We start from the raw sequence: 26204 nt of genomic DNA, 5'->3' as shown, positions 1-26204 counted from the left end.
CCATTGCACATCCCAATACACCAGCAGGGGAAACTTATAACCCCGCCAGCTCGGACGCTCCCTTCACTGCAGTTCTGGGCTTCAAGGCAGCAGGAGAGCAGGGCAGCCAGATTCCTTCACACAAGACCCTTTTCTTCAAGGTAAGCTTCTTTTCCATATACCTTGCTGCAATTTCCGTGATATTTGCAAACTTCTCTTCTGCAGGAGCTCTGTTTGTTTTTCTTTCACATTTGGAAAGTCTAAAGAGTGTTTCATCCCTAACAGTGCAGCCCTATAAAGAATTGTACGCTTCTAAATGCATTGATCTCTGTGGGCTTAGAAAAGTGTAAAATTCTGTTTAGGATTGCACCGTAACACACTTGCCCCCAGGGCATTTACTTTGCTTAGAAGGTCCAGCCATCTTCCCTGCAGGAACTCCAGACAGAAGAGACAAACAGAACCTGGGTGCTGAGCGAGAGAGAGAGAGAGAGAGAGAGAGAGGCAAAAGTGCCTTCCTTATGTGTGCAGACCCGAAAGGATTGCCACATTCCTTTGACAGGATGTTTGCAACTTGACTGGCAGGCATGTCTGAGTCTCAAAGGGGATTTCAAATAAAGGCAGCGCTGGCATTTTAAACTGCCAGATCACTCTGGAGCAAACTCTGGGAAGAAGAGGCTGTGGCACAAGTCCCCGCACTTTTCACTCTTACTTTATAAACAGATCTATGCCGAGTTCCCTCCCAATCCCTACAGCCAAGAGAATTTTACTTGACTTGGGAAGACCCCTGATCTTCCCATTCACTAGAGGGGCATTCAAGGCATCTTTTGGTTGAAAGAATGGAGAAAAAAGGGAGGTGGGCACAAGCAGATTGCGGCCATCCAGGCTGGAAGTGGCTGCATGGATGCAAACTAGCTTGGGAGGTGATTCCCTAGACCGGCATACTCTCCTGTCCTCACCTGGTTCCCAGGAATTTCTCTGATTTATTTCCTCTAATGATCTACCGATAGATGCACCTTGTGCTTGTTTTGTTGAAAAGGTTAATTAACGAATGGGACAATTAGTACATTACTTGGATGTGTATCGTAACATGTGCAGTGGTGTCCCCAAACAGATGATATTATTATTGTAAGCAATGTGTTTGCCCCTTGATACTCATGCCAAATACTGCCTGTATGAGTTACATTGTAGTTGGTTAATATTCTTAAATGACTAGTAGTTACTCAGAATCAAATCTAGAATCAGTTGATAGTCCTGAGATCTTCCAAGTAGTTTTGGTTTTGTTTGAATTGCAGCCGCTCCTTTCCACCTCAGAGGCAGCCACAATCCAATGATGGATGAAACAAGAGAGCATTTCTAAGACCGCTGCAGCCCAGTCTTGTGTATGTTTACTCAAAAGTAGCCTCCACTGTGTTCATTGGGGAGGTGTGCATAAGACTGCAGCTACAGAGATTCTCATGCACAAAAGACCTTTCTGAGTGAAAGCACTATTGCTCTTAAAGAAAAAATCAAAAGTGGGGCAGAAAGACTTGCACTAAACTTTGCACTCTCCCTGAAGGAATGCAGCTTTACCTAGGTGTGGTCCATTCAAACATGTTCTCAGTAAGAGGAAGGCTTTTTCTGGGCACATGCAATAAAGGGAATACTGAAGAAGCAGTTCTCTGTTTGGTGCTGGTGCCAATTGGCCAACTTATGTACTTCCTTCAGCAGTCTCATCCATGTATTCCATATCATCTAGCTTGTTGCTAGATTCTATAGCAGTGCAGATCTGTCTAGTTAAGCAGACAGTTGTTTGGATTTCTGTAACAGGTTCAGGGTATTCCAGTAACATCAGTAGCATTGGTAAGGTAAGTGTGGTTATGATATCTAGAGCACAAATAGTTCACTGAGGGATGAAGTACCATTATGCTCAACCTGATAGGGGTTCTGACATTTTCAGACATAGAGGTGCAATCCAGATGAACATCCTGTGGCTCACATTCCAGAGAGGGTTTTCATATGCCTTTGACCCCTGTTGAACACATGCTCCAATGCATGCAAGAAAAAAAATCATTGTTAAAGTGAAGCTACTCTGCATTCAGTGTTTGCACTTGGTGTTTGCACTACAGACATGGCAAGTGCAAAAGGCACTTCCTGGCGGTGGAGGGTGGGGGGGCGGTTACCATTAGCTTCAAGCCTCCCCTTCCTAATATAGAAGTGGTCTTAAGAGCTAGTCCCATTGAGAAGCCCCACAGAGAAGTAAGGCTCATCTACAAGAGCTTTCTGTCCTCCAGTCTCATGCCACCCCTACCTCCACCCACTGGTTAAAGCAAAATTGGGTGTGAGGCTGGTGAACTTCATGAATGGTCAAAACTCATGAGCAGAGTAGCTCTTTCCCCCAAACCTGATCACAATACAGTTCAGTGCTAGGCACATCACACATAGTGTGTCCAAGATGATTGGGTGGTGCATGGCATGTGAGGAACCATGTGACAGAGTTCTTCACAAAGACCGTGGAGTTGGGCAGACAGCCATGCCCAGATGTTTCAGGTGACTCAGTCTACGGTGTGTGTGTGTGAGAAGATGCAACTTGCTCCAGAAGCATCACATGGCTGGAGTGGGAGCCAAACAGGGATGGCCTTCCCTGCTGCTGCATTCCATGAGGCTGTTCTGCCAGGAGGCTCAGCAGGCCACCGAGTGCCCCGGGAGCCACAAATTTCCACTGCTTTTTTTCTCACAATAATCCTAAATATATTGCCTCAGAACATGGAGATTCCATTTTGTTGGCAGAGTTATTGATTATGAATCAGTAATTACATCAAATTCCACAAGCTTTCCTTGTAGAAGTCTTCATATTGAAGAACCAGCGTGGTTGGACTAGGAACTGGGAGACCTGGGTTCAAATCTTCATCCTGCCATGAAGCTTCCTGGTTAGTTGTGTGTTGGGGCGCTCCCATATTTTATAAGACTAATTTATATCCCTGGCCTTGCAAAGCCTAAGGATGGAATTAGGCCCTGACACCAGCCTGGATGCATACAAGAAAGTAGACATGAAGACCCTATCGAATGTACAATGGGAGTTCTATGTCCATACCTTGCAGCAATTGTTAATAGCTCAATTATCAGGCATGCTTTGACTTAGCTGGTAGTTGCTTTGAAACAGGTTAGGGATGCATTTGAAACCATTTTTAGTGTGTTTTAAGGAAACAAAAAGCATCCGAGGTTCAAATGGCTGCTTTGAGAGGAGATGCAACAGACGTGGATCTTGGTCGCATCACTAGGCCAGAGCAACAGGAAGGTGGTCCCTAATAGTGGGGTGGGGCCCACAGATACATTCTGCTGAGGGGGGTGTTTTCCTCTTGTATATGCAGCCTTCCACTGGAAGCTGCCTGAAGCAGAGGATGCCTCCTTGCACCAAAGAAAATGCCACCCTCAGCAGCATAAGTTCATGGGAACACAGCGGCCGTGCATAAAGCTAAGGTACTGAAGCTCTAGGTACTACCAAGACACTGAATAACCAAAAGCCTTTCTTTTTCCTGGAACAAGAGGGTGAGACAACAGCCCCTTTGCTGGACTGCTTTCACACAGGGGCGACGGCCTGGTGTGCACAGAGGTATTTGCAGCAGCAGCAGATTTTCTACCTCCCTATCCCTCACAACCACCCCCTGTCACTGGCAAGCTTTTTTAAAAAAAAAAAATGGTAGCAATTATACACTAGAGGGGTGGAGGGGTGGTGGCAGGGCCAGGGCCAGCGTTTCTGGCACCTGAGGCAGCTTCTGGGGTGTTGGTGCGCGTGCATGCACCCGGACTGCATGATGATGTCACTGCGTGTGACGTCATCACGTGGGGCAGGGGCAGCGCAGGGATGGCCTCCCAGCCCTCCCGTTCAGTTGCCCCATGCCACCCTGGCAGCCTGCTGCACCTGGCCCGCCACTGTGTACTGGCAGTAGTGGCGGCAGCACAGAGCAACTGAGTGGGAGGGCTGGGAGGCTGCCCGCTCAGGTGCCCCACGCTGCCACCACCAGCATGCGCTCCTAGCCGGGCACAGCAGCTGCAGGCCAGGCACGGCAGGTGGCTGGGGTGGCGCGCATGCATCCTCCTTCTGGCTCAGTTGCTCCGCGCACTGGCCTGGCCACCTGCTGGCGACGGCAGCAGCAGTAGCACGGGGCAATTGAGCTCCGTGGCACGCGCCCCCACCCCCAGTGCCCCCTCGGCGCCTTAGCGCCCAAGGTGGCTGCTGGCCCAGCCACAATGGGCGCGCCAGCCCTGGATATGAAGGAATAGGAATGAGAAATCGTACCGATGTAGGTTGGAAGGTCCAAAAATCCACAGCTTCCTACCTACAGAGTGGCCAAACCAGCTTTGAGTATGATTTTTCTGGAAAGTTCATCCAAAGCAGGTTTAAGAAATAACCCAGTGTGGCAAGGGAAAACTTGGAAGTTGGAGAATTGCATGATGTTGTGTGAAAAGCTAAGCATCATTGTTGAAACAACCAGCCCTGTAGAGTAGGCCCTGAAGCCTATGTGAAGAGACTTTTGAGAAGAGGCTGTAATTCTGTGGAAGACCACATGGAGCTCAGGATGGGAGCAGCCATTGGGAAAGACCTCTATCTACCGCAGGCCCTAGACAGCTGAGGTCTGCCCAGCCAGAGCAAACACTGAGCTAGATGGAGCAAAGATATGCCTCTGGGTGTGCTGAGCAGAAGCTTTTGCCATCTTGACCTGACGAGTCTGATACATTCAGCAAGCCACAACTTCAGCCCTTTTCCAAATCTTGCCACTAATGATGTTTTTGTACCCTAAAAGTTGCAGCCACCTGCCCTTTTGCAGTTCAACAGGATGATTTCAGGAAAACAGAAATGCCTGTGCCCCTGCTTCTGGTACTTTTTGTACCATGTAGGACTGATGGAAATGAACTTCCATTTACTGAGAATCCAGACACCGATATCTGAAATGGAGGCGTACAACTCTGAAGCAGGAACAATGGCTCTACGTTCTCATAACACAAGGCCTTGAGAGTAGGGGTGCCAAGAGGCCTGGAGAAAAAGGTCCTGTCCCTTTAATAGAGGCTGAATGGGATGTAATTTACCTCCATGCCATGAAAAGCTTCAGGTGTCCATTTCTAAACATTAATACTCTATTAAAGGGACAGGACATTTTCCTCCAGGCCTCTTGACAAACCTACATAAGGAAGCTGCGTGGAGAGAGATGCCCCTTCATCACTCACACCATGGCTTACCTGATGTTCCTTAGCTGGGCAATAAGATTTTGTGTTCAGACAGACAGAAACGCTGCCTATAAAACCAAACACTGCATGTGTCAGGAAACATACATCAAGTATCCTTAAAACAGATGTCTTAACATGGCAGTTAAAAGAGGAATCGAAATGTGAAGGGGAAACAGGATTGGATCTTCCGGTCCCACCCCTGACCTGTGGAAGATGAAAGAAGGTCTGTGACTCACTGGCAGAACACACGTTTTCCGGGCCGAACTTCCCAGGTCTAATCCCTAGCAACTCCATTTAAAGGTGTTCTTGTAACAGTTAGAAAAGACCCTTCCCTGCCTGAGACCCTGGAGAGTTGCTACCAGTCACAGTTAATAGCACTGAGGAAAACAGATCAATGATTCATTCATTTACTATTCACTTTTCTCACTGAAAGTCAAGGCAGATCACAAAACAATGCAATTAAGATGAGGATAATACATAAACAATGCAATAAAATGAGATCACACAATTAGAGAACAATTACAAACAGTAAAGTAAGCAATGTTATTAAAATCGGTCAGCAGAGAAATAGATTGCTGTTTCTAAATTCAGAACCTAACTTGGCTTCTTACTGGAACAGTTTTGGTTATTTGCAGCGGGGAAGGTAGAGAAGAAATTTAATTCACTTCTACTTTGCTCTTCTTCACAATGGGGACCCAAAACAACTCACATCTCTCCACCAATTTATCCTCACAACAACCCTATGAAGCTGGCTCGACTAAAACTGTGCGACTAGTCCAAGGTCACCCAGCAGACTTCCATGGCAAAGTGGAGATTTAAACCAGGGTCTTAAAGCAGGTTCACGGGAAGTGTGGAGGGGAAGGTGCCGATTTAAACATGTCCCACCCACACCTAGCACCATTTTGTCTCCTGCAAGCCATTTCCTCACTGGCATCACTGATGGGCTCTTTGCTGTTTTCGAAAAAGAACTATTGGTAGTAGGTATATTACCAGTGTTACAACTATAGTGATATACAAACCTCAGATTAAAAAAAAAATGGTTAAAAGTCTACTGGAGGTAGGGTGGAGATAGTTGTCAAGAAAGGAAGGTAGTATTGCAAACTCTGGCCTGGAGATTTTGGGCAGGGGGGGGCGGGGTACCTTGGGGAGAATTTGGGAAGGGATTTCACCTAGAATCTTTGGTATACCATAGAGCCTTCCTTCCAAAGCTACCATTTTCTCCAAGCGAAGTGATTTCTGTAGTCTGAAGATCAATTGTAATTCTGGGAGAACTCCAGGCCCCACCTGGAAGTTGGCAAGCCTACAGGAATCACTCTGTGCCACGTCTTTATTGGAGCTGTTGAATACTTTTGCAGCCACAATGAGACAAAAATGGAAACAATAGTTTGGTTCATTCCACTTTCTTCAAATGCACTGCTGAGTAAGAGGTATGTTGAGAAAGCCCCTTTCCTGTTTAATTTGGTGTGGTGGGAAAAAGATTTCTAGCAAATCAAAAAGGATTCCATCATGTTTACTCATTTTATTGTGAAGGAGTCACACCACTGGAATCTGGGATAAATCATTTGCTGGCAAGGTTTAAATTGCCTGAGTTTCCAGTGCAAAACTGAAGGACAAGAGTTGTGCAGTATTGGCTACTGCTAAATATGTGAGTGTCTGGAGAATCCTGTATTCCCAGCTGGCCACACCCTACCCCCCCCACCCCGCCCCACTTAAGGCATTACTCTTGGGAGGCCTCCACGGTAATTACGTGGGGCATGTGGTCTCACCTCTTGATAAAAAAGAGCAGAGAGCAAGCACATTTTTCCATCTTATAGACTCTGGCCAGAGTCTGAGAAATGTTAAAAGCAGAGCTGTTGGAGTCCAATGTCCATGTATTTGACATCACAGGGCAGTGTTCCCTCTAAAGGAGGGAGGTATACCAGACACAGGGAGAGGAGACAGAAAGGAGGGGGAGATCATTTCACAGCCCCAAAGGTGGAGCCACGGCTCAGCTGGAGGGCATCTACTTGGCATGCAGAAGGCCTCCGGTGCAACCCCTGGTCACCAGCTAAAAGGACCACGTAGCGGGTGGTTTGCTTCTGCTCAAGACCTGCTGCCAGTCAGAGCGGATAAGACTGACACTGTTACACTAGGGCAGCTTTGTGTGCCCCAAGATACGCAAAATACAAATGCCAGGACTTGTCAAAGAACAGCTGGCTCTGTTGCAGCTACACCTTAGCAATTAACTTTAGTACAGCAGATAGGTAATGAAGGTGATTTTCATGAGCACCCTTTAACCATCTTCTTGTACCTCAGTCAGGCCCCAGGTTATCATAATTTTTCCATATTTTCTGTGCAAAGGAAAGTTATTCTGGAATGCAAAATGCAAGGTATTCGTGTACAAGATGCTGAATCAAACATCCAAGAGAGAAAAGTTGTTGACAGCCAGCCATCTATCACTCCAGCAATGATCTTGTCAACCAGCTTCTGCAGTTGGACTGGAGCAGCTCCAATTAGTGTGCATTTTTCACAGCTTGGAGATAAATGTTATCGTTGGTTAATTGCAGCCTATCAAGTCACTTGCAGGTAAAGCAGGCCCAAGGCCATGGCCAAGCAGAAAAGCTGCTCATGAATCGGGAGGGAGTTGGCCTCGTTTTTCTTTCCACAATGACTAACACAGCTATATGTGGGCAGCAGGCTAACGTGCATTTTTCATGGGCTAGTAACTTTGAAAACTTATTTGCAAGGCTATCTTAAAGGCACAGTTGCCAGAGCAAGCTGGAAAGCTGGTGATTCTAAGCATGGGCCAGACATAGGGCACTGGGGACGAGGCAGAAAAGGTCTTTTGTGCACTATGTATTTTTTTTGTAACACAGCTACCCACCTGTATACATCTTTTTCTCTGTTTGTTTGCAATAAGTAATAAAACTCTGAAAACCTCAGTTATGAAAATGCATGATTTCCCCATTCACCTCAGAGGCACAATAAGTACATGTCAATTCTTGCATCAGGACTGCAGCCAAAGGCAAGTCCTAGTGCAAGAACTTGGTTGCATTTCTGAATTCTAACTCAAATCATCTGGATTTCCTTTTCCCTTCTGTTCTAAAATCATGAAAACGACATCAGAAGAGTTCTAAATATGGCAAAATCTTTTCCTGGTAAAATATTTATTTTACACCTCTTCCCTGCCATGCTTATATGCTTCCCACTAAAAACAGTTAAAACAGTAATACATAAAAGATCTCAAAAGTTGTACCAATCACCAACAAATAGAGTAAGACCATCGGTCAAACCAGTGGATAAAGTCAGCAGAGTTCTATCACAAGCCCCAGCATGTCCACAATAAGAATCAAAACAAGAGGTAAAACAATATTTGGATACATACATGGACAGTAACTCCAAATGCTTCACATATTAGTTGAATAAGAATTACAACAATCCTATAAGGCAGGCCGGCCAGTATTATTCTCATACATGACTGAAATGTAGAGTTCCTGGCTGGGCTAAGATTCAAACTAGGCACTTCCAGTTCAAATAAATGCGTTACTCTAATTCTTGAGGCAACTCCTCTCTCTGACAAAGAGAGTTTTGACTCTTGAAATTTTATACCCTGAGAACCTTGGTGGTCCTTCAAGGTGCCACTTGCCTCCATTGCTGCTGTTTTACTGCAGACCAACACAACTACCCCCTGAAACTTCTCTTGTTTTCTTTATTTCCATTATTTAGAAAACCAGTATCACTTTTTAAAAGCAAGAAATAACTGAGAGGGTGTAGCAAGAGACTGTTCTTAAGAAGCAAGAAACTAAAATACCTTTACCTCCTACCTCTTATAGAGGCGTGTCTGGATACAGGGTCCCATTCAGTCATGGCTTGTGCTTTGGCTGTTGCAAACAACAGCATCTGTGGATCTTTAAAGAAATGCACAAGGTTCTTCCAGGACCAACGATTAGCATTGCTGGGGGGCTGCTGGGGCCCCATAGAGGCACGAGTGCCCACCACTGACCCATCATCTGCCGCTATGCAGCCTCTTACCAACCCTCTCTCACTGGGCATCCATGATGGGGGCAGGATCCCCTCCCCTGAAGGAAGATGGCCTGCCTCTTTGGAGGTGGGATGTGGTGCCGCCTTCTGTGTAAATAGCACATGGTTTCTCTGGTTGCTCCTTTTGCAAGAGCACCTACTTCTGGCCTTCACAAGCTAATGGCTATGGCAGCCGGACTAGGCAGGAACATCCCGGGTGCATGCAACTGATGTGAGCCCAAGGGGCAGCATATGAAGCCAGGGCCTGTGTAGGTTTGCCAAGTCTGGCGTATTAAATTCTTGACAGCTGGATGGAGACTGGGCATAGTGGAGTCTAGGGAGTGGAAGCAGTTAACCGGGGATGTGGCACCACAGAGCCCACCCTCCAACACTGCCATTTTTTCCAGGGTAACTGGTCTCTGTGGTCTGGAGATCAGTTGTAATTCGGGAGGATCTCCCGGCCCCACCTGGAGGCTGGCAATCCTTGCTGCCACCGCCCTGTCTGCCGGATCCTCTGAGCCCTTCTGAAGGCCATGCACACGCAAAAGACCATAAACGAGGGGCGCTAAAAACTCTGGGTGGGCGAATCAGAGCAGCTGCCAGGGCTGTGCTAAGACTAGTTAGCAGCAACCCTCTAGAAGCTTCCTCGAGTTTCCAAGGCGCAGAGTCCAGCCGCTTTGCTGCGACCTCCCAACTTTGTGTAATAAGCATTGCAAGGGGAGGCAGGCGTCTCCGGCGCCCGACCCAATTCCAGGCGAGCCACCGCGTGTTTGTAACGTTACTTCCCCCACAGCTGCCTTCCAGACCCCGCCCCCTGCTTCTCTGCCCCGCCCCCTGCCAACCGGGCTCGGAGACACGTGGCGGCGAGCGCTGCCCTCCGGCGAGGGGACGAGAGAGAGAGCGCGAGCAACGCTGGGAAACCGGGGGGGGGGGGCGCTCCTGTTTCCATTCCCTCCCTTGCCACAAGCTGCAGCCGAGCTTTCCCCTCCGGTGTGCTTGGCGGAGCGTTGCCCAGTCCTGCGAGGAGGGGGGGAGGGCGTTTCCGCTGCTGCGCGGGTTTCCCTTTGAGGGAAACGCGCCTGGTAGCCAGCCAGTGTCTTCTCACGAAGCTGCTTGTGCGAGTCAGAGCGCTGGCCTGGCAGCGGCTCTCCCAGCCGCAGGCTGCCAACCCTCGCTTGGAAAATTCCTGGGGATTTGGGGTGGAGCCGGAATATGGCGGCGTTCGGGGAAGGGACGGAACTCATCTTTCTGCGCTGCGAGGCAGCCGGTACTCTGCACGTGTGCGCGGGCGGATCACAATCTCTGCTCGTGAAAAAGCCGCCTAAAGCCTTTCCATCCAAACGCAGGCCCCAGTGGGAGGTTTCCCGGGGAAAGAGCGCACGTGCCCAGCCAGGCTGAAGCGGCGAGAACGGAGAGTTGCGGCGCTGCACACCTGGGGCGTTGTGGTGGGAAGGGAACAAAAAGAGGCGTGCAAGGAAAGGCCTCAGCAGGACTGAGTTGGCTCGGGCTGCCTTTGCGTCAACACCTCCCTGCCGCGACTGGCCGCCCGCGCGACCTCCGAGCGGCAGCTCCGCGTGAAACGTTTCAGGGGCCGCAATTACCTTGACTGACGTTCCTTGATGTGTTTTAAGAATGTTGTTCAGTGTGTGTGCTTATATTTTGTGAGCCACCTGGGGCATTGTGGAAAGGTGAGACAAATATTTTAAAACAATAAACAAAGAGTCCGGGAATGGTGAAATCCTCACCATACACGGGCTGGCCGATAAGAGGTTATCCCGGGACACTGAATATCGTGGGACACTCCCACCCACTCCCATTAAACTCACGTCCTGTGTCAGGAAGGAAGGGTGACTTCAGTTCTCCTCACTGCAGGAGTGCCTGCTAATGCAGATACAGATAAACTTTCCCCTGGAATTATTTTTGAAAAGCCTAAGGTATCTGTTCCAATGCTCTGTTCCAATGTATTGGAGCGTCTCTGATGCCCAAGTGGCCACATGCTCAAAATGGGGCTTCCCCAGGACATGGACGGAATAGTGAGCTAAGACCCACTTGCACTCTTACTTCCTCTTTCTGCAGAGAGTCGGCTGTCTGAGATCAAAGAACCCAGGAGCCCCCAATGCAGTACTTCTGATTTTGAGATGAATGACAAATTTTATTGAAGGAGACACCCAGTACTTGGTTTATCACGAGTCTTATCCAGTGTTTTGCATGTGCTCTGTTTTTTAATTCATCACTTTAATTTACAGATGGCCTAGGCCTTGATTTAAGCCACTGCTACGTCAACGAGTCATCCTCTGAATAAGATCTAGGGTGGTTTTTTATTGCCCGGGGTTGATACATTTATAAGAAAGGGACAGACCATTGTCAAGGAAAGCTGCACCCTAACCCTTTCCAAATGTATGTTCCTGTTACTTACCTGACATCCTTCTACTCTGTGCATTATAAACAAAATTAGATGCTTGCAGCTACTCTGATTGGTCCGTCCCAGTGCACACAACCCTGTTCCCACCTAGTTACCCAATCAGTAGTCTCCCTCCCTGCATATTTCCTCTGCCCTCCCCCACCTCTGCCCTCTTTGTCACTTACCCCTGTCCCTCTTCCATCTCTCCCCCCAACACTTTCTTGCCCTGTTCACAAGTGATAATGAATGCATGCACATTCCATGTACAACGTACACTTTATTGTTTTTTGTATATGCGTAGAGTAGTTCTCATGTTACCATCAAAGTATGTACAGCTGGATGTGTGATACAGACCCCACATTTATCCAGGTACTGGTTCCCAGTTTGATTCGTGAACTGAATGCACATTGGCTGTTTCTAACAAACAGATGTGCTCATGTATGGGCAGGATGTACATGTGTTCATTGTAACATGTGAACAGTGCTAAATCTGTGGGGAGGTGATGGGTGGCCATAGCTGGTAGCTGTACAGATGAGCCGGGAGGAGCAGCAGTCTGTGGAGAGGATCAGGCCAGTTGCCCTGGCAGCTGAGAGGTCCTCATCTAATACCGTGAGAGGGGCTTCTCTTCCTCTCTTGCAGGCTCCACATTCTCCTCTGCCTCTCCCTGCTGACTATGCTCTTCAGGGTGACGCTTCCCTGCCATACCTTTCTGTCATAAGCAAACTTTTGATTGTTTTGAGTCCCCCTGAAAAAGCTTTGGGCCCATGTGAGTGGCAAACTGAAGAGCCATCAGATGGACTCTCTGCTTGACCTTAAGAATGCGTTGAAAGGCCCTCATTGGTGTCTTCTTGGGTTAGAACAGGTTGGCAACATTGTGCTCGGGAACACTGAGATTTAATTCGTACCTCTGAGCAGCTTCAGTAATTATGGCTCTTTTGGAACTCCCAAATGCTCGGCAAACACTCCCCTTCCCTTCCCCATACCAGGCACTTTTCCTGCATACTTCATCTGTCACCACCAGAAGCTTGTTCAAACATACGTGTAATTCTGTAGCACTCTGCCAATACTCCCTTCCTCCTGTCATGACTAGTTGATCCAGCAAGTGGAAAAACTAGAGGAAAGCTTCCTCTACCCACCCCCACATACACTTCCTTTTAAACATACATTGAATGTTGATCTCCCACTCCTGACACAAGCAAGCAGCATCCTGCATGTGCAAGGCGCTGTGAATGCGGGTTTCATCTGGAGTGACCATTTCTCCTCTGTGACCCTTTTCCCAATAGAGTTCCTGTGTGTGAGTGTCCTCACACGCGGCGCCTGCGTTTGTTGGCGGGACTATTATGACCACCTAGTCTGATGTCCTGAGTAATCAGCCATGCGCTGCCAGGGTCACTGATTTCAGTGGGCTCAGTCTGGAAGAATTCTGCTTAGGGTTGCCCTGTGAGCTTATGAATGAATCCATTGTGCCCTTTGATACTGTAGCTGGGCACTGCTGTTTCTGCATTCCAGATTGGTAGTACAGATATTTTCACGTGACAGAAATGAAGAAGCCAGAGTTACTTTTTTAATTCTTTGTTCAGACATGTAAAAGGATGGGGAGGGATTTTTTAATCAAGTTGGATGAGGCCATATGAACACAGCAAAGGCATGTATATTTCCATTCTCCCATCTCACTACACTTAGATTTGAATTTCATCACATTTCCACTATGCTACGTTTCAGTCATAAATATCTAGGATCTTAAATTTCTAGCTCCCACTCTCAGAAGCTCATATCTTGGAAATCTAGTTGGTGTTCAAGGTGCTATCGGACCTCTATCTTCATTTCACCCGTTGGCACTGCCCTTTCCTGTTTTGGGATTTGGAGTTCTGGTTTCGCAAGTCATGATGTCACTTATTCAGAAAGTTCTCCCAAGGCTTTAGGGAATTAATTCTATGTATCAGCTGGACAGGAAGATTGTAAGAACGTGCCCCATTAGAGTGCCTCCCTGTGCCTGCTACTGTTGCTTATCATTCATTTAGTACCAACTTTGTCATGAATGAAGAACCCAGTTAAACTCCGACAAGGATGTGGTTGGATAGATGGGCTAGAAAGGAATGAGTGCAAGTATGCAGTGCATACTTACTGATGTTTACTCAGAATAAATCCCACTGAATTCAATGAGACAATTAAGTGTGCATAGGATTTTAGCTCTCATCACAATCAGACTACCCAGCGCATTAAACGTGCTACCCATCTTCCTATTTTATCAGGCTCTCATGGTAGATAATTCAGTCTGGAAAAAGCTCTCTTATCTCGGTTCAACAAATAGCTGCACTCTCTCATTCTACCTGCTCTCTGGGTCTGGATCATCTGAATGTGGCAAACCAGCAATCAGTCAAGACTTGGAAGAACGGGGCCCAAACACAGCACTTGCAAGCAAAAGCCGAAGCACTTTGCCAAAAGCTCTTTATTAGAAAACGATTGCTTAGGCAAGCAAATAGCAATAAAGGAAAATGGTAGAGTTACTTACAAAACACAGCAGTAACTACATCATTGGGGAGAAACCCGAAGAATGAGGTAGAATTATGCTTGGATAAAATTTGCAATCAAAAGTCACCAGTCCTAGCCATTCCTTCAGTCTGATACCGGCAAGCCAAGAGTTTCACTGCCAAGGGTAGATTGTTTTTCAACAAAAGGCAGAGACATCTCCTGGGTGCTGCTTTTTAAAAGGAAACAAATGCCAGGGGGCATGGGATTATGACCTCGCCCTGCCAATCCTGGCGGACTTCCATGGGTGGTTTGGGATATTTAATTTCCACTAGAGAAAGAGCTTAATTAAACATGGAGGCCCTGTAATGAAATGTACATCTCTTTAGCAAGGTATCTGATTATCCAAACTCACAGGTCAGAAGGGGGTGTGGGCCATCGGTGCTGAGGAACAGACGGAAGGTCTCCTTTTGTGAAACAAGAAGGGGTGAGATGCATCCTGCCTCACAGAACCTGAAGGAAGGGCTTGGCCTGCAACCACGGTTGCCAGCTCCAAGTTGGGAAATTCCTGTAGATCGGGGGGGGGGGGAGCTAAAGCCTGGAGATACCAGGGGTTGTAGAGGGAAAGGACCTCAGCATGGTATAATTCCATAGAGTCCACCCCTCAAAGCAGCCATTTTCTCCAGGGGAGCTGATCTCTGTGACCTGGAGATCAGTTGTAATTCCAGGAGATCTCCGGCCACTACCTGGAGGCTGGCAATCCTGCCTGCAACCCTGTCCACATTTCCTTGGGAGCCAGTCCGCTTGAACTTGGGACACTAAACATACACAGGGCTGAGTTGCCAGCTTGCAGTCAGAGGGTCTTACTCGGCTGTGTCTAGACAATCAAAACTGTAGAATGTTTTTGCAGTGCAGATCCAAGGACAGAGAGCAACACTGCAACTGCAAACAAGTACTTTGTTACAGTCTGAAAGGTGTTTTGTTGCAAAGAATGCAAAGGGTTTGCACAGTTTCACAATCCAAACTCAAGCCAAAGGTGAAGGGAAGGAAATGGCACCAAGCAAAGGGGCAGCAAAGACAAGACATGGCAGGAAAGAGGAGGGGAGTGCTGCTTTCGGGAAGAATACGGTGTCTTTGTGTTCCCAAAAAAGACCTAAGCATTTTTTAAAGCAGCTGTCTCTCACACAGAAGAGTGCAACGGAATGAAGAGGAGGGGATGGAGAAGATAGACTATGACTGAGTAACGTGGCTTTGCAAACCACTGTGGTTTAAATTTCCATGAATTTCTGAAAAGGAAACCATGAAAGAAAGCGGGGCTGTTCTTCCAGAAGGCCCACCACTCCCCTGTGGCTCATCTCCTGCCATGTGTCTCCTTCATAACAGTCACACTTCTCTTGCCGCCTAATAACTGACAGCAAACTCTGGGCTGGCTGCTGGACAAAGCCCCTTGACAAATCAGCAGAAATTAAGTTTTCTCCACTGAGTGATCATCCATGCTTTCACCCAGATCGACGGGGTAGACAACCTAAGAGAACTTTTTGATTGTTATATTACTCAGGGCTAAAATAAAACAAGATTTTTTTAAAAAAATGGGCAATTAAATATGTGCTCTTGAAATTTAAACTTGGACCTGAAAATATTTTTTCCAGCCTTGATCTCTTCTTCCAATGTACTGCACAGATTCTACCTAGGGAGTAAAAGTTGCAGGCAGGTCCCAGGCATTAGTTAAAAAGATGGACACGGGTACCCTGGGCCAGTTGAAGGTCTTTTGCTGTTCCGTCACTTCCACCTACCCCACTGCCAAGACACCTGCCTAAATGGTAGGGGCACACGCTAATAGGGGATGCCACTTGACTCCCGCACTGCCAATGGCCAGAAGTGAGTTGAAATCCTGCAGTGTGTTGGTGCCCTCCTCATTATGCTGCCCCAAGCAGTACTCGTGGCTTGGCAGGAAAACCAGCCCTGCAGCTACCTGAAATCCCCGCCCTGCCAGGAAGGCACAGCTATGGCTCTGATTGAATTGCAGCAAGAAGAGTGACTAAGATGACAAGTGTTTTCTACTTCCCTACCAAAACAGACAGCACCAATGAGAAGCCTCTCAGTTAATCAGAACCTATTTCACAGACAGGACAGGAAAGGAAAATGAATCAACTTAATTACAAATAAATGGCATCTTTCTTCAGAAATGTACTGAGGCAAGTTCATTGTATCAAATTAAAAAATTTAGGAAGCTCCCTGCTTGAAAGCAAGGCTTGTTCTTGGGCAGAAACCATTACAGTAACTTCATTGATCCCTCTCCTCCTGCAATGGGCCTCCCTAAATGTCACTGAGTACAGCCCTCAAAGCAGTTTACACGTTGCCTGTGGAGATGCCAGCCCTAACTCTGCTTATCAGGGGGGGGGCACCAGCTGAGCCAAGTGGGAGGGTGTTTCCTCGCCTCTACCAAGCCAGGCTGCCAGGGCAGAGATTGCAAGTTTGACTGATCTGCTCCTTTTAAAAAAAAACAAGAAACCAGAGGATTTGCTAATATATTTGCAGATCTATTTTTGTAGTAATGTGTCCAAGGTGGCATGAGATTAAGACAGGGGTCCCCAATGCGTCGCCTGCCAGCATCTTTCCTGGTGCCAGCCAAGTGTTTTTAGGAAGTGTGTGGGGCCAACAGAGCTCCTGATTGGCCACCGGAGATTTGACGGATACTTATGTGTATGCAAAAAATGTTTTTAGACAAGATGTTCATTTTAAAAGGCAACTAGTTAAACACCGTTTGGGCTGTAATGTGAAGAGTTGCATTTGGAGTTATGTATAACGTAACACCCTGACATTTTGTGGTTGGCACCACCTCTTACAGCAGCCATTTTGCGGCTGTGCCCACCACTCTGTGTTAGATTTCCAAGGGTGTCCACAGGATCAAAAAGGTAGGGGGCACCTAGTTTAAGATAACCGTCTCGAATGTCTTGCAGATGCACAATCATTTGTACAATGTTCGATACATTCTCTGTTGTGTTTTTTCCCCCTTCCACAGAGTTCTCAGCATTAGACATACTTCTGCAGCGGAGCCAAGATGTTAGTGCTACTGGCTGGTATTTTTGTGATCCACACTGCCACAGTGATCATGCTGTTTGTCTGTACCATTGCTAACGTAAGTAACAAGTCAGCAGACCTAGCCCCTATGACCGTTCTTGATAAGAGTGACCTTGTTCACTGTTCTGAGAGGGGCACTAATCAGTCTAGGAGAGCGATATACAACTCTAGTAGTAGTAGTAGTAGTAGTAGTAGTTGTTGTTGTTATTACTGTTAAGACTGTCTTTTGAACAGTCCACTGCCTGGAAGAAAGCACTCCTTTTCCAAGGAAGAAAACACTCCTTTTTCATCCAAGAGTCAATTCGTTCTTCAGAGACTTGTATGAGGGCCCCCTCAGCAGTTCTGTGATACTGAAAAGACAAATTGTTTTCTATATGGCTTAAGGTGCCTCAGCTTCACATACGTGCCACAGAAACCTATAACACAAGTCACACCCTGAGAACAGGAACGTTTCATATTTATTAACTGAAAGAAAACCAGCAATTCAAGGCAGCCTAGAGGCGTGGAAGAAATGGGTGATGTTTCTACCCTCCTATCCTGGAGTAGAAAACACCTGGGCACTCCCCTCTCAAAAACCAGTTGAGTGAGTGAGATTAGAAGATAATAGTTTTGAGATGCTTTATCATCCCACCTGCCAGACTGTCTGCTATATAATTATAATGTCTTTCCCTACTTGTCTGTTTCTGGAATTATAAAATATTCTCATGCACCGATTGGGCCTTGTCAAGCACAGTGACGCTTATCTAATGTCATTTTTGATTGGCAGTCTAAATGGGTTGGGTAAATTTTTCAGCCCAAGGGGCACATCTGGCTCTCTGTTTTTCAAGGACTCCGAGTTGGGCAGCAGCTCTTCCTGTTTCCAGCACCAGTTGCTCACGTTGGAAACAGGAAGAGTTCTCAAAAGCCAATGGAGACCCAGATGTGGCCCTCTCTCCCACCCCTTTGCTGCCAGTAGTCATTGGCTGTTGGACTGTTTGCCAGTTTTTCAGAGCTGATCCTGCCTTTCAGCAGTCCAACGCTCCTGACAAATTGTTCAGCCGATCTAGGGCCAGGTGAAAAGCTCCCCCAGGCCAGATGTACTGGCCCATGTCTGATCTAGAGTGACCCTTCCCTACCTGAAGCAGAGCATCAGACCCCTCCCACTCTGCAGCTGCCAGATCTCAGCAGTTTCGATGTTGCGCAGGAGCCCATGCTGGAAAAGCAGCCACGCTCAGGACCAAAGCATGTGCTTCACGGTTGCTATTAGAAATAAAAAAATCAAAGTTTAAATAAATAAATAAATAAAGTGAGTGGAAATAACTAATTTCAGGAGGTGGACTGGAAGAAAATAATTACCTGTGTTACATAACTAGGGTTATTATTGAAATTCTGGTGAATGTTAATGTTCACATGGAGCTGCTGACAAACAGATACATTTTGTAAAGGTCCGAAAAAAGAGAAACAAAGATAATATTTCCTTACTTTTTCAAACATAATAATCACCTTTGTCTGAGATTCCTGGCAAGTTTGAGACCTTCTCTGTAATGTTAAGTCCTTAAATCACCCTTTATGCTGAAACAACAGAGAGTCACATGGCATGTCAAAGGCTAGGCTAGGCTAATTCACCAAATTAGATGCTCGAGTCCCCTTTGGTTCTTGCTTCAGGATCATCTCACCATTGCCTGCTTTGCTTCCCAGTTGTCTGTCCTGAAGTGACACACCATCAATTAATTTAAGAACCAAGAGCCTTCCAGAGCCCTCCTCTGAGGGCGCTTCCTTCTCCCTTCTAAACTGCCTATGGCCATAGTGCCCCCTGGTGGACACTCACATGTAAAAACATTACCCTATCACACATACCATACTGCAGAGAGAGCCCGTTGAGGCACACTTCAAGAAGGTATGGCCAAGTATCCCAAGTGCTTCAGCCAAGCCTTGGAAAACAGAACAGCCCAAACCATTTCCAGTTAAAAGGCATCTAAACTATTTAGATGCTTAATGATTGATTAGCCCTGCCAAGGAACACACATTTTAATGTATAATTTATATGAGAAATGTTTCATTTGATTTTTTTTGTCAAGCATCTGTGGCTGTTGGTCTGTGTTTATGCCAGGTTATATTAGCAAAGAGAAAATCATTCAGGTCTACGTACATGCTAGCAGCATCCGGTCACTGGACTGGAGGATCAGTGACATGATGCAAGTGAGAACTGCCTGTATATCCAGGAGGACTGCAAAATAGCTCGTAATCTATCACTTGTATACAGCTAGGAGTATCCTGTTGGAAAGCTCTTAGCTGGCAAAGCTTTGGGATGCTGATTTCCTCAGGCCTTCAACAGCACAGGATACAAGAGCAAATGCAAGTGGGAAAGCAGAGCATTTCAGGGAAAGCAAACAGCTGTGCCTGTTTGCCAACAACACACAACAGCCTAAAGTACAGTTTTGAAGAGAGGTTTGTGTGCTCAGAACTGGAGAATCAGAAGCAATGAGAAGTCCAATCCCTGAAACTGACAAGGCTGCCATTCCCACCCACCCCTCCTTTCCTCCACACAAATCAACTGACAGTAGAGGGCAGGTACCTAGCAGAAAGATGTCTGCCAGGTGAGTGAACTGAAAGACACCACCCTGAAGGAGGGTGGCTCTAGCCCTGCAACATTAATCATAAAAAGCAACCAAACTCCATCAAGCAGGTATTCCTCTACAGAGAACAAAAATCCCCCAGTATAGTTCTGACCACTACTGCAAGCTATGATGATTATTTCGGTAAGGTGACTGCAGTATAGATTCCCTATTGCTAGAAACTTAGCTCCCAAGGAAGAGAGATCTCAGTTTAGGTTGACCTCCTTAGAAGCTGCACTTTTGAAAGGACCCCAAGCAGCTTACCACCTAAAAGACAGCCTGTCAGGGTAAGTACAGCTGTCCCAAGAAGCAAAAGTGCTGTCCTCCAATTTCCGGCCTAATGATTCATGGCAGGCTGGACCAGTCATGTAACTTACTGGGGAAGTTCCCTGTTGACAGCCAAGAACAAGGAGATCCAAGCCCCAGAAGCACCACCAGCACTGCCGAAATTGTTTGCTTCAAGGCTTTCAGCAGTTAGCTCACCAGTTGCTTCCTCCAACGCTGCTACCAGAGGCAATGGCTGAGCCAGTGCATAGCAGCGCTGCTGGCTCATTGCATCACAAGGCTCAGTTTGGCTTGTTCCTGGGCCATTTAAACTCCCAAGGAGCCCTTAAGTGTGCCACCTGAAGGTACATGGTTGAAGAAAGGCAGGGCATAAAGAGTAAACAATAACTGTGTCCAGGAAACAGCTTCAGAATTTATGTTTACATGACTTATGGCTGATCCTCCATTAATGAGTAATACTTGCTAGGAGATGTTCCATTAGATTTCTGGGGTATTTCACAGTTAATCTGATTAGAACTGTTAGATGCCCAAACCCATTGCTGCCTGGTAATAAAACATGAAGGCACGTATCATTATGACTTTTCAAACTACCCACACATACTTACATAACCCCAGAATTGCTCCTTTGCTTTAGTTTGTGATGACCCCTAGTGGGTACTCCTATATAAAAATAGCCCGTCATTTAAATACAAAAGAAGCCGAACAACACTGAACAACAGGAAAGACATTCTGAAGCCAAAACCTCAGGAAACCACCACAAGCATTTTATTTTTCCAGCATTCTGTTGTTCCAACGTTTGGAGTTTCTCCCACTTCCATTGAGTTCCGAGGGGATGGATTTCTGTGGTCTGCTGACTGCCCAAATAAAGATGCTTGGGAAGCTCTTTTGGTCCAAGAGAAATTAACCTGTCCAGACTCCAAACAGCAACTTCTGAAGATTTTGGTTGGATTGTGACTGCAAGAACAATCCTAGGAAAAGGCCTTTTCACCTGTGGCACCTCCATAAAACATCACAATTAGCCACACTGGTCCCTACCTAGACCAAAGACTCATTAATTGAGACTGCAGTCCTAAGAACCATTGAATACAATGGTACTTATTTCTGAGTAGACCTGCCTAAGATTGTTGCTTGAGTCATTCACCTCATTAGAATGTGCATCTGACTCCTAAAATTGTATCTATCTGGATAATCTTCAAAAGAAGTAGAACAGGAAGGATCAATTTCATCACAAATTGCAAGAGCTGACAAGACCCACCACCCTTTCTTTGTACAAAAACAGTTCTCAAGGAGGATTTAGGGCAGAGGCTTTGAAAACCACATCACAGGACTCTCTCATACTTTTAACATTGCAAAATTAAAAGAACCTTGAGAATGACAATGGATTCAGAGAATCATACCCCAGCTGCCCCTTACAGTCAAGACCTTATCTATCATTTGTTCCAACAGTACCAGCAATTTAGTCCAAAAGCATTACAATAGAACCAAATTAATACTTATGTCCTACACCACAGCAAAGATTCATTTGGAGGATTGCTGAGGGCAGCTGTTTAATAGATCCCCCACCTAAACTGATTGATATTTAGTAAAGTGGTAGATCTACAACGTGTTTACAGCAACTGCAAATTCATGGAAGGGTTGGGATTGGGAAGGACCTCATAAATCATCCAGCACATCCTCTGAAATGGAGGCATCTCCAATCACTGCCAAACCCATCCTTATTTCCTATGACCAGATACTATAACCATCTCTGGGGTGCTACAAAAAAAGGACAGCAAGCAAGCATCAAGGTATGTCGGTGCCAATGCCTTCTATGGAAACCCATCTTTCTTTCAGTTCAGAAGCTGGAACTCAAAAAATGAGCTTAGTGGATTAAGCATCATTTACACTGTTCAGGTTGTACTGAATTTACTGCTCTAAACTTCATTGAATGCTGAGACATTGGTCCTTTAGTGAAGTCATCAAACACACACTGTTTAAGCTCATCATTGGATGAACTATGTATCTACCCAAGAACCACACTATCTGCTTAAAAAAAAAAGATCTTCAGCTTTCAGAGTTGTTGAGAAATGATCAAAAACATGGAGAGCAAGTGAACAAATAAGTCATAACTGGGGGTGTCTGCAATAAGGCCATTGAATGGAAGTCTTTGCAGGTGAACAGAGGCTGTTCCCAGGACCTTCAGTCATTTCTCACTCTATCACCTTTTGCTTCCACTGCTCCACATCTTTCACCCGCCACCACCTCATGCTTCCTTCAAAATACTCTAGATTTGCAGTTCCTTACTGGGTACTTGTTGATCACAGCTTTCTTGATCTTTCAAGAGAATCGGGAATATTTGTTCCTGTCTCCAGCAACTGAATGTTACAGATATGTGGCCAATTCCCTGGCCCAGTTATTCGAGCAACTGTTTGGGAGGATATAAGGAAGAGGGTGTGGCTCCAGAGGGGCTCAGTTTGCTCCCAGCCCTCAGCAGCTCAAGAGGCAACAGACATTCTGCCAGCGGCAGGGGCCAGGGTGGGGGTGGGGTGGGGGTATGTCCCGTCCTTGAGCTGGCGGAAGACCTCGAATGGCCCTGTGCTGATAACTTTTCCTCCTGGAGTCTTAGGGCCCTTCAGAGTACTGTTCGTTTTCTTCCTCTGCTCTATTTATTCTACTTTTTGAATATATCAGATTTTCTGCCAGCATAGTGTTCAGTCACACCAATGATTTCCTTGGTTATTTGTGTAATTCCCTCCCCCGCCCCCGCCAAATCTCCAAATTTGTAATTAGAAGGAACAGAAAAAAAGATACACATTTCCCAAATTATGGAGTTCTTTGGAAAGCCTTTTGGTGCAAGAATGTAGACCTTTTATCTCAATGCAGAGGTCAGGAGAACAATGTAAGCCTCTGTGGGTCTCGTTGTGGAGAAACATGAGGTAGAAATGAAGTAAGTATGTACAATGCAAGCATTTCTATACTAACCTAGTTGCCTTTCTGGATTTAGCATGGCAAGTTAGTTTTCTGGATGAGAAAACAATTAAAAACCATGCATTGCGCTTCTGTTTTCATTCAGGCCTGGATGGTAGGCCAGAAAGGAAACTTAACATCAGGACTCTGGCAAGCATGTAATGGAAGCTCCTGTACTGATGAAGTATTTCCAGCCGATGACGCATGTAAGTAGAGTTACCAGAAGGCATTAAAAAAAAAAAAGACTCACCGGTGTTGATTTCTTCACGCACATGCAAATTGCATGTGTGCTTCTTGGACCATAATGACATCACTTCCAGAAGTGATGTCATCGTCGCTCATGGAAAAAGTGGGCAGCCCCTTCCGTGGCAAACCTGGACTAGGACAGGGGGGGGCAATCCCCACTGCTATATTGCCATGGCTAGCCTCTGAACCCTGTAGGGATCCCAGACCCCCCCCCCCGCCCGGGCTGGCCTTTGTGCTGGTGCGGCTCTTGTGGGGAGTAGGCCAATCTCATCGCTTCCTGGCCCTGGGAGGTGCACGAAGCCTCGGAAGAGGCTCCCGAGAGCAGAGTGCCTGGGAAGCTGGAGGCCATCAAGGGTGGGACTCAGTGTGTGTGTGTGTGTGTGTGTGTGTGTGTGTGTGTGTGTGTGTGTGTGTAAGGGGAGCCGATAGGCTTGCCAGGTGTCTGGTGGAAATGAAATCCTGCCCTCGAGTCATAGTTGACTTATGGCGACCCCAGTGGGGTTTTCATGGCAAGAAACTAACAGAGGTGGTTTGCCATTACCTGCCTCTGCATAGCAACCCTGGTCTTCTTTAGAGGTCTCCCATCCACTTACTAACCAAGGCCAACCCTGCTTAGCTTCTGAGATCTGACAAGCTCAGGCTCTCCTGGGCTATCCAGGTCATATATTTTGATGTAACTTCCCCTAGACAGTCCAAGAAAATACCAGATTGTTTGGTAAAACTGGACACCTGGCAACCCTATGTGTAAAAGGCTATTAGACTACCTCTGTTGTCTGCAGTGTTTGCAACTTGGTATTGCCTTGTGCCTCTCCCTCATCATGACTCTCTTTTTCTTCTCTGCATTGCCAGCTGCCCTCAAGGCAGTCCAGGCCTTCATGATCCTGGCCATCATCTTCTCCTTCATCTCCCTGGTCATGTTTGTGGTGCAGCTCTTTACTATGGAGAAAGGGAAACGTTTCTACTTAACTGGACTCATCCTGCTGGTCTGCTGTAAGTAACACCCAGAGAGAGAGAGAGAGAGAGAGACCGTGTGCTGCTTTGGGGGATGCGTTGCCTTGGCATGCAGAGGAAAAGGCATCCTTGAGGCTGCAGTCCTGTGCAGTCCGGTTGAATTTAGTGGGACTTACTTCCAAGTAGATACTCACAAAATTGTGCTGTATAAAGCATCAAGATTCAAGATGACTGCAGTGCTCTGATGGCTGGGGAGCCGACTGGCTGCAGCACAACTTACGGCACAGAACAGGGACCATGAGGCCAAGTACCCACCCCACACCTTTCCCTTTATTTATTTACTGCAAGTATTTATAAGCCCACCTGTCTTTTGACAACTCAGGACCCAAGACTGGGTCTTGCTTCCACCCCTCATAGCCAGGCCAAGGTTGTCCTAGGAGGAGGAAGGAAGGAAAGGAGGAGAAAACGTAGCAGCAAGAAGGCTTCCATGAAGCTGGACGATTCCTGTCAGCCACGAGGCGGCACACATGACCAAGGGCGGACTTGCACAATGCCATGTTCCGGCTGCTCTTCATCCTCTGAACTATGATAGTATAACATACCAGAGGGAGCAAGGAAAAAAATCAGGGCAGTAATTTCTTAGCTTCTCTCCAGCCAGAAAAGAAGGGTGCTGCTAGGAGGGTAAGTGAGTGGAGGCAACAACAACAGTGGTCTTTTTACCTGGAGTGCAGAGCGCAGAGGACTGAAAGGAGGTTATGTCTCTGGTGCAGAAGGGGCTGCATACTATGATATTAACTTATTTACAGAGAGGAAAAAAACATATCACAATTTGAATTATTATGGTCAACCATATTGAAAAAAGTTAATTTAATATCTAAATATATGTTGAAACTATGGTTTAATAAGAGTTTAGCAAGATTGCATTTGTTTCTATGTAAGTCAGGCGTTGATGGCTGCTTGCACAGCTAATTTGTACTTAGATTCCCCCCTTTGTTTCTTCCCCCCTCTTTTTTATCTATGTTAAATAAAACTGGAAAATAAATTGTTAAAAAAGTGGAAATCTGGTTAGGGGTAACCTGACTGCGTATTGATAGGGATGTCCTCGCTATTTCACTGCCAAGATTTCATTGGACTATTCAAGGAACTTTGAACCTGTGCAAGTGGTCAAAATAATGACCCTATGACATTAGTTACTGCAATCTATAGAATGCATTAGATAACCTGGTACAAGCCAGTATTTTAAAATAAACCCTTCCCGTGAAAGTTTTTCGCGTTCAGATTAGACCAGGGAATCAATCCTTGCTGGTCTGTCTGTCCATCTCCCTTGCTTTCTGTGCTCCTTTCCATCAGTTACCACTTTGGCATCTTCTAGGTGGGTGGCTGTGTTGGTCGGCATGTAGAGCAGCAGGATCTGAGCCCAGGGGCACCTTCGAGACCAACAAGCTTTTCAGAGTGTGAGCTTTCGAGAGTCAAAGCTCCCTTTTTTAGGCCAAACGATCTGAGATCATCTGGACGAGCCAAAGCCTGGTCTCGAACTGTTTCCCCAATTCATTCTTGCTCTTCTTTCTCTTCACAGGGATTTGCATTTTGATTGCTGTCTCCATTTACACAAACCGAGTCCCGAAACATTTCTCTAATCAGTATCACCACGGCTACTCCTTCATACTGGCCTGGATCTGCTTTTGCTTTAGCTTCATCATTGGCATTCTGTACCTTGTGCTCAGAAAGAAATGAGGGTCCTGAGGATGAAATAGGGAGGGAGGATTGGAAATTGGGGGAGGGGGCTTGGGGGGGGCTTGTGGGAGGGATGTGAAGTCATTTTCACGATGAGAACGGTTTGTTAAAAGAAATGAATCACACAATGTTCAGCTAACTTGCCCAGTCACAGACATGAATCCACCAGAGGGAGAAAAGCTGCTCCAAGCCCTCCATGTGGAATGGATAAAACGGACCGTGAAGATGCTTGAAGAACCGCCAGAGCAGCCAGATGCTGTCTTCTTGCTCACAAAATGACATGCACAATTCCATCGTAAAGAATCTTACTCTTCTGC

General features: G+C 46.5%; 1 protein-coding gene across 1 annotated transcript; it reads left to right on the top strand.

Annotated features, from left to right (window-relative positions):
• Positions 1-25983, top strand: EMP1 (epithelial membrane protein 1). Its single transcript, XM_054988335.1, has 5 exons — positions 1-140; positions 17073-17189; positions 23063-23162; positions 24052-24192; positions 25730-25983. The coding sequence occupies exons 2-5, from the start codon at positions 17112-17114 to the stop codon at positions 25885-25887; spliced, it is 477 nt and encodes a 158-aa protein (XP_054844310.1). The 5' UTR covers positions 1-140; positions 17073-17111; the 3' UTR covers positions 25888-25983.
• The last annotated feature ends 221 nt before the right edge of the window (positions 25984-26204 follow it).

The sequence above is a fragment of the Eublepharis macularius genome, chromosome 9, assembly GCF_028583425.1.
Source record: "Eublepharis macularius isolate TG4126 chromosome 9, MPM_Emac_v1.0, whole genome shotgun sequence".
NCBI lineage: Eukaryota > Metazoa > Chordata > Lepidosauria > Squamata > Eublepharidae > Eublepharis > Eublepharis macularius.
Note: the sequence above shows the minus strand (reverse complement) of the source record. Positions and strands in the feature narration are given on the sequence as shown.

Bases quoted from the DNA above. Each gene is read 5' to 3' on its own strand.
- EMP1 (XM_054988335.1), top strand. From the start codon at position 17,112: ATGTTAGTGCTACTGGCTGGTATTTTTGTGATCCACACTGCCACAGTG. The intron at 17,190-23,062 runs GTAAGTAACAAG...GTTTTCATTCAG, and splicing joins TTGTCTGTACCATTGCTAAC to GCCTGGATGGTAGGCCAGAA. The intron at 23,163-24,051 runs GTAAGTAGAGTT...CTGCATTGCCAG, and splicing joins ATTTCCAGCCGATGACGCAT to CTGCCCTCAAGGCAGTCCAG.